Source organism: Peromyscus leucopus, chromosome 7, assembly GCF_004664715.2.
Source record: "Peromyscus leucopus breed LL Stock chromosome 7, UCI_PerLeu_2.1, whole genome shotgun sequence".
Lineage (NCBI taxonomy): Eukaryota > Metazoa > Chordata > Mammalia > Rodentia > Cricetidae > Peromyscus > Peromyscus leucopus.
Genome location: NC_051069.1, coordinates 118,539,832 through 118,553,053, shown reverse-complemented (window position 1 = coordinate 118,553,053; position 13,222 = coordinate 118,539,832). Strand labels below are relative to the sequence as shown.

The following is a 13,222-nucleotide window of genomic DNA, read 5'->3' as shown; positions in this document are numbered from 1 at the left end:
AGCCAGGACCTCTAGTAGAGACTTCTCAAGTCAATTTGAACAAGATCCCAATATTATAATTTGGCAACATTCAAGACTGAGGAAGGAGAATCAGGGATTGGAGAAGAGCCTGGGATATACAAAACAAAACCTTGCCTCAAAACAACAAATTAATTTGACCTCAGGCTACCTTTCAATCTCATTCCCCACCAATATTCCCCCAACCTTTGGGAACACTGGCCCTTTAAACGTTAGTTTAAAAGAGATGAAATGGTAAAGCTTGCAGTTGTTTGGGACATACATCTTCCAGCTGAGTTCTGTAAAGTGCCCCCTCAATCCCGCTCTCTCCTTCCCTCTCTCCCAGGCTGGCCTGGACCTCACTCTGTACCCCCTCCAGATGAGAAGTCAAGGTCCTCCTGTCTCACCTCCAGCTCCCAATACCTGACCTAGGTCCCCATCTGAAAAAACTCTTTTTTATCTCATTCTATCCAATAAGAAAATGTGATGTTTAAAAAACAAACAAACAAACAAAATACAACCTGTGGCTATTTCATTCCCTATGGAATTCGGTGTATTTTCAGAGATGAGTCAGACTGATTTGTTTTTAATGAGAAGTAAAATGAATAAAAGGAACTGCATAACTTAGGGCAAGAACTGTATCAACAGGGTAAATACAATCCAGGCTCTTCAACCTCTGGAAATTACATCTTCGAAATGAAAACAAGCTTCAGCCAGCTTCTTCTAAGTGTGCAACAAAGCAATCCAGAGGCTCACAATTATGGGGGCATGTTAAATCAAGGCTCTATAGCACACTGTAACTCATTTTTAAATTATCTAAGAACCACCTCTAAAAATACAAATTCAGGCCTTCTCATCTAAATTCTTAACTTTAAAATTCCACTGATTGTGCTTTTAAAAATGTGATCCCATGCCGGGCGGTGGTGGCGCACGCCTTTAGTCCCAGCACTCGGGAGGCAGAGCCAGGCGGATCTCTGTGAGTTCGAGGCCAGCCTGGGCTACCAAGTGAGTTCCAGGAAAGGCGCAAAGCTACACAGAGAAACCCTGTCTCGAAAAACAAAAAAAACAAAAAAAAAAAAAAAAAAATGTGATCCCAGGGGCTGGGGAGATGGCTCAGTGTTAGGAGTGCTTGCTTCTCTTCCAGGGGTCACAAGTTCAATTCCCAGGACCTAATCAGGTGGCTCACAATTACCTATAACTCCAGATACAAGAGACCTAACCAATACCCTCTGCAGGGCATGCAGGGCACTTACACTCATGTGCATAGGACCTCCCCAGCCCCACACAGATTGTGTGTGTGTGTGTGTGTGTGTGTGTGTGTGTGTGTGTGTGTGTGTAACAAATTAAAAATAAATTTTTTAAAGAAAATATGATTCTACACTGAGAGGGTAAACTGGACCACTCAAGGAATTTGAAAACATTCCTCCTCACCAGGATTTACACACACACACACACACACACACACACACACACAAAACACTGGGGTCAAGACTGAAGTCCAAGAGTCTGTACTGCCCATGGAAAACACAGCAAACTAGGGCAGGAATCCACAGCTTCTAATTCCTCATTAGCTGCTCTCTAACTTTTGCCAAGTTCTATTACACGAGTGTTGCTTCACGCTTAGGATTTTTTTTTTTTTTTGAGACAGAGTTTCTCTGTATAGCCCTGGTTGTCCTGGAACTGCTCTGTAGACCAGGCTGGCCTCAAATGTGGTGCTACATTGTTTGTAATCTAGGAAATAAAGCTTGCCTGAAGATCAGAGGACAGAGCTAGCCATAGAGTTAGCCATAGAGGTGGCACACACCTTTAATCTTAGCACTCGGGAGGCAGAGGCTGAGATCCATCTGGATTTCTGTAAGTTCAAGGCTACACTGGACTACAGAAGATTAATCCAGTCTAAAAGAGAAACAGAGCCAGGGAGTGGTGGCACACACCTTTAATTCCAGCATTTGGGATCACACACCTTTAATCCCAGCACTAGGAAGGTTGAAACAGGAAATGATATGGCTGGTAGAGAAAGGTGAGAAGAGACAGGAACATACATGGTCTTTTCAGGCTGAGGAGTTGGTGAGATAAGAGGTGGTAGCTGTGGCTTGCTCTGCTTCTCTGATCTTTCAGCTTTCACCCTGATATCTGGCTCCAGGTTTTTATTATAAGACCAATTAGCATTTGTACAACACTCCAACTCAAGAGATCTGCCTACCTCTGCCTGCTAAGTCCTGAGATTAAAGGCATGCACCACCACCACCACCACCACCACCAGGCCAAAAATATTTTTCTTTAAATGTTGAATCACCAATTCATTTGGAATTACAGGGTATACTTTCTCAAGAAGTGATTCCCTGAAAAATCACACATGGTTAATCACTGAGCACATCACTTTGCGAGCACACACATACATACACACATACACACACACACACACACACACACACACACACACATCATGCAGGCAACACTTAAGACTATTAAAATTCATGGTCTTTTAAGCAGCAAAACCCTTCAGTCTTCCAACAGCAAAGGACTGTGATGTGACAATATTTCTATGTGAGACATAGAAGAAGCCATCTAGGAAAGACATAAGAATCAGTATGGAGTACAAAGGTTCTTCAAATACAAAGACAGACTGAAGCATAATGTACTGTACAATGAAGAGTTATTAGCAAGAGACTCTCCTTACTTTAAGATCACTAGAGCCAAGCATGGTATACATCTTCAATCCTAGAATGTAGAAGGTAGTAGAGACAGGAAGATCACATGTTCAAGGCCAGCATGGGCTACAAAACAAAACTATGTCTGAAATAGATAAACAAACCAAAAACAAAAACAAAAAACAAGATAGCCAAGAGGTGGTGGTGCAGGCCTTTAATCTCGGTACTCAGAAGGCAGACAGATCTCTGTGAGTTCAAGTTCAAGGCCAGCCTGGTCTACAGGGTGAATTCCAGAACAGTCAGAGCTGTTACACAGAGAAACTCTCTCAAAAAAACCAAAATAATAATAATAATAATAATAATAATAATAATAATAATAATAAAAAGGGAGGCGATACACACAGAGCATCAAGAAAACTTGAGAAAGGAGTGACCACATTGGAAGGGCAAACAAGTCTATTTCATACCACACACTAAATTAACTCCTGATACACAACCAACTTCATTGGAAAAAGCAAATCAATATTTCATTTATGCAAAAGAATCAGGAAATGTCTCATGACCTCAGGTTGATTAAAAATTTATCAAAAAAGAAATAGAAGCACTTACCATAATGGAAAAGTATGATACATTGGACCTCATCAAAATGAGGAATTGCTCATTAAAAAGCACCATTTTGTGAGGGAAAAGATAGGCCAAGGTGGGAGGAGGTATGTTCACAGCAGCACTTAACTGTAAATACTTAATAACCCAAACATACAACTAAGATGAGAAAAACATAGCATATTCATACAAAACAGACTAACTACATGGGTAAATATTAAACCAACAACACTAAACAAAAAGAGCTGCGACACACATGTGAGTATGAACAGGTGAGGCTGTATGATTCTATTCATGTGATATTCAAAACTGAGTAACAGTGGAGTGGAATTCAGTGGTTAAAGTGTGCGATAAATTTTCTCCTCAAGGCCAAGTTTAATTCCTGTCACAACTACTGTAAGAAAACCCAACAAGACTGTTTAAAGTACACACTTGTGTGGTGAGACTACAGAGCCATGCAGGGAGGAAACACTATGGGAAGAGGCTTCAGCTGAAGGAAGGCTGCCACCAGCCCTAGTTTCTGACTGACAACGGTGGCCAAGTTTTATACAGTTTTACATGCACACGGCACTCATGTGGTCAGAGACAACCTGTGGACATCGGTCCTCTCCTTCCACCACGTGGGTCCCAGAGATCAAACTCAGAGTGTTTGTCAGACTTGGCAGCAAGCACCTCCACTCACTATCTCACTAGCCCACAATTTTCTTTTGGTTTGGTTTGGTTTTTTGAGACAGGGCCTCACTATATAGCTCTGGCTGTCCTGGAACTCACCATGTAGATTAGGCTGGCCTTGAGCTCACAGACATCCTCCTGTGTTTGCCTCCCAAGTGCTGGGATTAAATGTGTGGGTCACCAAGCCTGGCCTGCCCACAATTCTTTAATAAAAAAAGACAAAGGTTCTAAAGCATGAAACTGGTAAGCACAAAAAATATGTAATTTAAAAAACAAAAGTACAAAGTATGAAAACTACTGTATGTTTAACAAAATATGGATTATAACTCTAACTATGCATTTAACAAGTATTTCCTGAGAACTTGCCATGAGTCTGGAACTCTGTTTTTAGTGACTAAAGAACAAACAGTTCTCACTGACCTTGATGGCATCCAGAAGGGAGTTGGCTCCGCCCCCTTGCCTAAGGTGGGAGGCACCAGTGGGATGGACTGATCAGCTCAGCTACCACCCAGACCTACAGGTGGGCCTTGGGTTGGCCCACCCTAACATCAACCCCACCTAGAACCTGCTGGTCCTGTGGAATCCTGCAGGATCTCCATGACTCTGGCAGCCGAGAGATAGCCCCAGAGGAGTTTCAGTGCAGATCCAGCCATGTGTACCAGAAACCAGGTCTTGAACCAGACCAGTGACTCACTACAATGAACATTTGCTAGTAAAGCTAATTGGACAAACGGGTAGTCTATGTGACACATCACTCCCAATGCACCAGGACAAATAAAGAGGTGATGGAGAGGCGGGAAAGATGGAGAAGCAAAGAGTATTTTTCTTTTCTTTTTTTTTTTTCCTTGTTTTTTTGTTTGCTTGCTTTACTTTTTGTTTTAATTTTCTTTTAGGGGGGTGCTGCAGGGATGAGGGGAGGATATGGGGGAACTGGGAGTGCATGATGTGAAATTCCCGAAGAATCAATAAAGTAATTATGTTATTTAAAAAGAAAAAAAAAAAGCCAGTTCTCATTCTCTCTGGTGCAGGAGTCTCATGCAAAGTGCCAACATGTAAGTCACACTGACAAAATGAGAAAAGGACAGGAGCTGCACATTACCTCCTCAGTCCTCACAATTATCCTCACTTTAAGTATGAAAAGATGAGCTTAGAGAGAAAGGATCTGTCAGCAGAGCCGAAAATCAAACCTAGGGCTGATAAAGGAAAGGCGGTAGCTAGTGTGCAAATAAACACACACAACGAGGCTTTATTTCAACATACAAATGCCATTTAACTAGGGAGCCAAGGCCTAGTACTTGCCTACCCCATAGTCTATATCATAGAAAAGGACCACTATAACCAGGGCCTTTCCTGCATTGCAACAGAAGGTACTAGTATGTGTACTTCAAAAATCGCCCTGTTCATAAGCATGCACAATCACAATGCGTCAAGTGAAAATCTGTAATATACTTTAAAGAGCAACATCAAAAAGAAGAGTTACAGAGGTGGCTGGTGGTGACAACAGAACACTGTGTTTTTACTATCATAGACTGTATACTTGAAATGGTTACATTTTATATGATGTTATTTTACCACAGGAGGGAAAAACTAGAAAACACACACACACACACACACACACACACACACACACACACACACACAAAAGCAAAAAAAACCAAATCACCAAAGGTCTGACATTACAGAAAATGTTACATAAGTAGAATCATACAATATGTAGGCATTAGGGACCAGCTTGTCCAATGGCCCACAATTCCCACTATTCATCTGAGCTGTTGCAGGTATCAACAGCTATATTCCTTCTTGCTGCTAAGTAGCTTAACTATTTGCTGAGGACTTCTAAACTGATTTCAGTTTGGGGCATTATTCCTAGAGCTGCTGATCATTTGCATACAGATGTTTATGTGACTCTAAGCTTTAATTTCTCCAGGATTAATGCCCAGGTGTGCAATTGATGGACTGTGTATTAACTGTGTGTTATTTTACAGAATGTAAAGAATGCATGGGGGGGGGACCATTATGGAACTCACTACTTTAAAAACTAATTTAAAAGCATAGGTTTGTATTTTTTTTTAAAGAAGTTTCAACACAGGTACATGCATGAGTAGAGAATGTGTCCCCCAGAAAACATAAATTATTAAATGAAATTTCTCAATGCTAAGCATGGGATACCTTCTTATAAGTTATTAGTCAAGGAGGCACTAGAAGCACACACTCCCCAAACAACACAGGCTATTTCCATTGCTCTTGGTTGCCCAACGTAACAATGGTAAGACCCTATTGCTGAAGATATAACACACTTTGGTGGCATACAGGACACAGAGAAATAAAGATAGAACTGACCTGAAAACTTCCTCTTGGTTGGCTAGTTTTCATAATGCCAGAAGGTGTTATGCAGGCTACTGGGGAAAAAAAGGACATCAATGGCCTTACTAAGCACTGGACCCTGAATCCTACAATACAGGCAACAGAGGCAAAATGTGACTATGGTGCAATAGTAGTATAAAGGATACAAGGATAACCAACTGTTGTAGAATATTACCTTAAGGTGTGTTACTTTTGTTTATGCTGCATTTGTTTAACTCTGAAGTTGTGTACTGTGCCTGTCTAAAACACCTGATATTCTAATAAAGAACTAAACAGCCAATAGCAAGGCAGGAGAAAGGATAGGTGGGGCTGATAGGCAGAGAGAATATATAGAAGGAGAAATCTAGGAGGAAAAAAGAAGTAGCCAGAGAAGGAGGAAGACTTCAGGAGCCAGCCACCCAGCCACCCAGCTACATAGCAAGCCACAGAGTAAAAGTAAGATTTACAGAAGTAAAAGGATGGGAAAAGCCCACAGGCAAAAGGTAGATGGGACAAGTTAAGGAAAACTGGTAAGAAACAAGCCAAGCTAAGGTTGAGCATTCATAAGTAAGAAAAACCCTCAGTGTATTTATTTGGGAGCTGGGTGGTGGGTCCCCCAAAAGAGCAGAAACATACAACAACAACCAACTGCTTTCTGACTGGATTTAAAGCCTGCTCCACAAAAGGTATAACTAGTCCAAAGCCCATCACTCAGAGGAAGGAGGTTAGAGGCCCCAAAAGGGGACCTTACTTACTATTGTTTTGCTAAACAGACATGTTGTCAGACTGCCTTCTAAATATTTATGTTTATGCCCATAGACTAGTACTACTGTCTACGTTGGCCAAAAAAGCCTGTCTGCAGTGGGCAGCAATTAAGAGACTCAGTGTACTGAGAAATGACTGCTGAATGGTCTGTCTAATGTGACATCTAAATCCACCCCACCCCTAAGGTTCAGGGAAGAGGGGAGTGCTGTGAAATGCTGTCTTCCAGACATGACATGGCTGCTGCCCTCACGAACTCGCTGCAGTTATGGTTATCGACAAAAGATCTACACAAGAGCCAGGCATGGTAGTGCACACCTTTAATCCCAGCACCGGGAGGCAGAAGCAGGGGGATCTCTGTGAGTTTGAGGCCAGCCTGGTCTACAAGAGCTAGTTCTAGGACAGCCAGGGCTACAAAGAGAAAGCCTGTCTCAAAAAAAAGAAAGAAAGAAAGAAAGAAAGAAAGAGAGAGAGAGAGAGAGAGAGAGAGAGAGAGAGAGAGAGAAAGAGAAGAATGAAACATATCCTTTTAAAAAAAAGTCAATGAATGTTTCATCACCTGACTTGAAAATCATATAAAATCCCAATTTTATGTACTTATTCTCCTACTGTCTGTGGGTGCTTTCATGTTACAACAGCAGAGCTGACTAGCTGTGATGACAACATTATGTCCACAGAGCCTGAATTATTTACTATCTGGTCACAAACGCTTGCCAATATTGATGAACTAGAATAAGATTGATATATAAAGTCAATCTCAAATGGCTTCTTTGTAGAAACTGACAGAATGAGCCTACAATTCATACAGAAATGAAAGGGACCCAAAATAACTAAAGCAATACTGAGAAATACAAGGCTGGGGGACATAGTTCATAATTGGAGATCATAATACAAACCAGTAATCAAGACTGTACAGTACTGGCATAGAACAGACACACAGATCAATGACAGAAATGGAAGTAAGGAAATCTACATATAGAAAGGTAATTAATTTTCAACAAAGATGTCCACACAACTCAATGAGAAAAGAACATTCTCTTTAACCAAAGTGCTGGATTTCACATGCAAAAGAAAAGAGTCAGATCTCTACCTTAACAGACCTCTACCTTAACCACAAACTCAAAATGGGTCAGACTTGCATACCAGCACTATGTCTCTAAGGTTCTTAGAAGAAAAGAGCAGGAGTAAATCTTTGTCATTTCAGATAATGCAGTGGTTTCTTAAATATTCAACATACTGCAACTAAAGACAAAATAGACAAATTGGACTTTATCAAAACTGAAAACTTTTATGTGCTGAAGAACACTATCAAGAAAGTGAGTCAGCCAGGGTTGCACACATGTTTAATTCCAGCACCTGAGAAGCAGAGGCAAGTGGATCTCTGTGAGTTCGAGGCCAGCTGGGCCTACAAAGTGAGTTCCAGGACAGCCAGTGCTACACAGAGAAACCCTGTCTCAAAACACACACACACACACACACACACACACACACACACACACACACACGGAGGGAGGGAGGGAGGGAGGGAGGGAGGAGGGAGGAGGGAGGGAGGGAGGGAGGGAGGGAGGGAGGAAGGAAGGAAGGAAGGAAGGAAGGAAGGAAGGAAGGAAGGAAGGAAAGGTGAGGAGGAAGGGAGGGAGGGAGGGAGAGAGAGAGACAGAGAGAGACAGAGAGAGAGAAAGTGAATCAGGGAGCTGAGCTGTGTAGACGTTCAGTGAGTGAGTACTGGCTTTACAAGCCTAAATCCTGAGTTTAAATCTTCAGCATGCATGTAAAATTAGGTGTGACTATGCATGCCTGTAATCTCACTGTGATGGGTAGGGACAGGCAGATCCCCAGTGATTGGTCAGCCAGCTTAATACAAATCAGGAGCTTTAGGTTCAGTCAAAGACATGGAGAGCAAAGAGGAAGACACTCAATATCCTCTTTTGGCCTCTACATACCCCACACACATATACACACTTCACACCATTCAACAAACACACACACACACACACACACACACACACACACACACACACACACACACACAGACACCACAGGGGCATATCTATAGTATGATAGTACTTGGGAAGCTGTGTCAAGAGAACCACAGTAAGAGTTTTGAGGGCAACTTGAGCTACATAGTAAACCAGACCAGCCAGAGGTACACAGCAAACTCCTGTCTCAAAAATAAACAAAGAGAGGATCTGAAAAGGCAATCCACAGAAAGGGTTTACAAATTATATCTGATAAGGGAATAGTATCCAGAAAATGAGAAATTGATATGAATCAACAAGACCCACAACCAAAGAAGTGTGCAAGAATGAAGACTGGGCCTTGGAGTCTGGGTTCCTGATCTTATTGTTTAACTTCCTAGACCTGGTCTGTCTTATAACAAACTCTTGCCATTGCCTGTTTAAGTTCTGTAGCCACATTTTCTATTTGGAGCTAAATGCAATAACTGATGACACCAATGTGGCTTCCCTCTACCCTTTGCCCTTCCCCCACCACAACTCTTACCCTCATTTCACCCAGCAAAAATGACATCACTGATCCCCACTCAGGAAAGCGTTTGACAAGTTCTCCCTGCAGGAACACTCCTCTTCCATACACCCTCCTAGTAGATTCTTGACTCTTTAGATGTTTATTCCAAAAAAGCCTTCAACTAGACATGACCTAAACATCCTGTCTAAAACAACATTTTAAGTCCTGACCTTCCCTCATCCCTTCCCGACTTTACTGTACCTCATCACTTATTAACATACTACTGTCAATGTCCCTCCCTAAAATTTTAGCTTCATGAGGACATAACTTTGTTCCCTGCTAAAATCTGCAGCTAAAATAATGCTATGCACACAGGAGATGATCAGCAAATATTGATAAATGAATGACTACAATCAGGAAAAATGAGATAGGACTCTCAAGAGTGAAAACTGTTAAGGGTGAATGTCAACTGCTTACAGCCTATCGGCCCCATCACAGCCAGTCCCAGAGAGCTCCTGCCTCCTATACACTGAGCAGAGAACGAGCTCTCAGCCATTTCAACAGAAGCCCACGCATGGCTGTGACACCAGCTCTCTGTAATACAATGAGAGTCATAAAAATAGAACAAATTCATTCTAAAATTGTTTTGGCTGGTCTCGATTTGGAAAAAGGACTTTTAACTGAAGCAAGTGGACAAAAATGCCAAAATCAAGGCTTCTAAGCAGTGAATTTGTTACTTACTATTCTCGAATATCTGTTTTTCCAACAGCAAAGTACACAGAAATATGAGATATACACTTTTATTTAAAATAACTACAAGCCTAATGCAGCTGATTTTGGGAAATGTTCCAGTCAGTTCTTGATGTACAGTGTAGTAACAGGTTTTAAAACTTTTAAAAGCTTTTGTTCCAAACTACTTTTGTCTGTAAATAATTTAAAAATCTGTCCTAACATATGCCCAGGTTTTATCTAGAAGAACACATAAATAGTAACAGTGCTTGCTCCTAGGGACAGAGTTACGTACTCAGAATGAGGAGGTAGATGTTTTTATTACTTAACCTTTCCTAACTTTGGAATTGTACCATGTTAATGAATTACTTATGCAAAAACAGATTGGATTTGTGTTTGAAACAGCTGCAAAGCAATCACCCCACCCCATCCTGACCCTCTTTTACAGAAAATATGGGGAATATGTGAACTTCCACAATTCCTAACACCCAGAGAGACAGAGTCATGGTAAGAATCTAATAATCAGAAATTACTTATACAGCTAGGCATGGTAGTACATGCCTTTAATCCCAGCACTGAGGAGACAGAGGCAGGAGGATGGATCTCTGTGACTTCCAGTCCAGCCAGTTACATAGTGAGACTGTCTCAAAGGCAAAAAAAAAAAAAAAAAAAAAAAAAAAAAAAAGAAATGACTTATCTAGAGATAAGGATTTTTCTACTCAAACACACCTTTACTTTATAGAAGAAAAATTATTCCTATATTCTGTCCTATCAAATAAGCCAACATTTGTCCCAAAATCTTCATTTTTTAAAAATTAGACTCTCAAGACAGCAAAAGGATTCTATCAGAAACACAAAAACAGAAAAATTACCAAAAATAGGCTGGGAATAAAGCTCACTGATAAAGCACTTGCCTAGCATGTGTGAGGCCTTAAGCTAAACTCCCAGCACCAGAACTATTTTTTTCCTAAATGAGTATTAATAATTAGATTCTTTAGTAGGTTGTTTCCTGAAAGTTCTCCTTATTAATTACACAAATCCACATTAGAAATAAAATGCCCAGAGTTGAAAGGCCTGAACTGCAAGAAACCACAGGGCTGAACACTCAGCAAGCATGGACTTCCAGGAAATGTCTTGAGCTTCTCTTTTTTTAGACTATTGTTATTCATTGTCTCTCTTCTGTTTCAAATATTCTCTCCAGTCACACGCAGCAAGCTTCCAAAGTATGACGACGACGTCAGCAAAGAATTAAACAGGAATTTTTACTGGCGCACTTGAGATATCCACAGAGTCTACGAGTGAGTGACCCATGTTTTAAAACAAGCCTGCCTGTAACACTGGTAAAATTCATTCCCTGGTGTAAACTGTACATCACCAACGTGTCCATTTTATTTCCAGCAGAAAATAGACAGGCAATAAATATCAGTCGACTCTTCCATATATATATGCACACACATATAATTTTTACTAATAATCACACCTAAGTAACTCACCATGTACTTGACAACCACAATTCATCCAATAACCTGCAGACCAACAGGAGCATACAGAAGCAGACCTCTCCGGTGATGCTTAAAACCTTGTTACTACACTGCAACACAAACTAAACGAAACGCCAGGAGAACACGAAGCGCCTCAAGTCACAGGCTGCTTCAAGTGTCACTTGGAAAAAAATATCCCATTGGATGCGTTCACACTCCCCCGCCCTCAGCACTCCCGCCGAGACCTCCTAAAAGCATTATGTCATCCACTATCCGCACATCTCTCGCGCGGTCCTGCGCTCCCCGCACCGAGGTCTACAGAAGCAACCCGGAGAGGTCTCGCCCTCTCCAAGTTCTCTTGGAGTCATGTGCGCCACAGCCCCAGTTCCTCGTGAAGACAGAAACAAGTTCGCTCCCTAACTTAACAAGCTGGGAAGGGCGAAACACTAGGGCCGAGACACCCCTCGGCGAGTCCCCCGCAGGCCTGACCAGGCTCTGCCTCCTCTGGGGAAGGCCAAAGACCCCACAAGGCGAAGGTCCGGGCCAGGAAGAGGGCCTGGCCTCCGGGAGGCACCGCGACCCTCTCTCTGGGCAGGGGATTGCGTTAGCTGTCTCCAGCACGCAGGCCAGGGGAGCGGGCCCCGGGCGGGAGCTGCGGCGCCAGGACTCACGGTCGGTGCAGCGGCTCCTCGGCCGGACCGGGCAGCGGCGGTGGCGGCGGCGGCGGCTGCCCCTGAGGTGGCGGCTGTGGGGGCTGAGGCGGCGGCGGTGGTGGTGGAGGCTGCTGCTGCTGCTGTTGTTGCTGCTGCTGGAACGACTTGAGCGACTCGAAAGCCTTCATCAGCTTTTCCAGGGTTGCCATGACGGCCTCCTGCCCGGCGGGACAGACCCTGAAGGCTTGGAGCCTACTCTCACTCCGCCGCGCCACTTAGCAGCGGGGCAATGAATGGGGTTGTGCGCGGCGGGCAGATGCGGAACCAAAGGGCCCAGCCATCTTGGGCCCGTCCCGGCAACCCCCGCGGCGCCTGCGTCCTGTGACGTCATGCCGGCGGAGGCGAGGCCACGCTGGATTCGCAAATTTTGACAGGCCGAAGCGACGTCTTTCCCGATGGCTGGATGTTAGTAATGCCCTGCCTCGGCCAACTTGTTAAGAATCTCCGCCCCGCCGATATGGCCCCGCCCCTCCCCCGACAAACCACGCCCCTGAGTAGAGGGAGCGGGGCGAGAGAGTGATGAGGTGGGCGGGGCGCGCTACTAGATGAGGGGCGGAGCCGAGCCAAGAGCTGGCTTGAAGGGTGCCGCGGAGCTCTGGCTGGAAAGGAGTACGCCATCGAAAAAAGGGGCGAGAAGGTGGTCATAGGAGTTAGCGACGCGGCAGGGTTTGGGCAGACCTGGAAGGAAGGCGAAGAGGTTGGAAAGGGGAAAAGCAGCGAAGAAATTTCCCCGCAGAAAGCCACCCTACTTCGGAATGTCGGTGGTGGAGCTCTGAACTAGAAACCCAGAGAGGCTTTCCTGGTC

The 13,222-nt window shown here is 43.4% G+C and overlaps 1 protein-coding gene across 3 annotated transcripts in view; it reads right to left on the bottom strand.

The window, feature by feature from the left end:
* Htt (huntingtin) overlaps positions 1-12,737 on the bottom strand; it is a 137,729-nt gene extending 124,992 nt beyond the window's left edge. For 2 of the 3 annotated variants that reach the window (XM_028870825.2, XM_037208186.1), the window contains exon 1: positions 12,376-12,737. In XM_028870825.2, coding sequence (XP_028726658.1) covers positions 12,376-12,566 — 191 coding nt within the window. In that variant the 5' untranslated portion in view covers positions 12,567-12,737. Of the gene's footprint in view, positions 1-11,716; positions 12,241-12,375 lie in introns of those variants that run through there. The other variant, XM_028870827.2, reaches the window with a different exon arrangement.
* Positions 12,738-13,222: the final 485 nt, after the last annotated feature.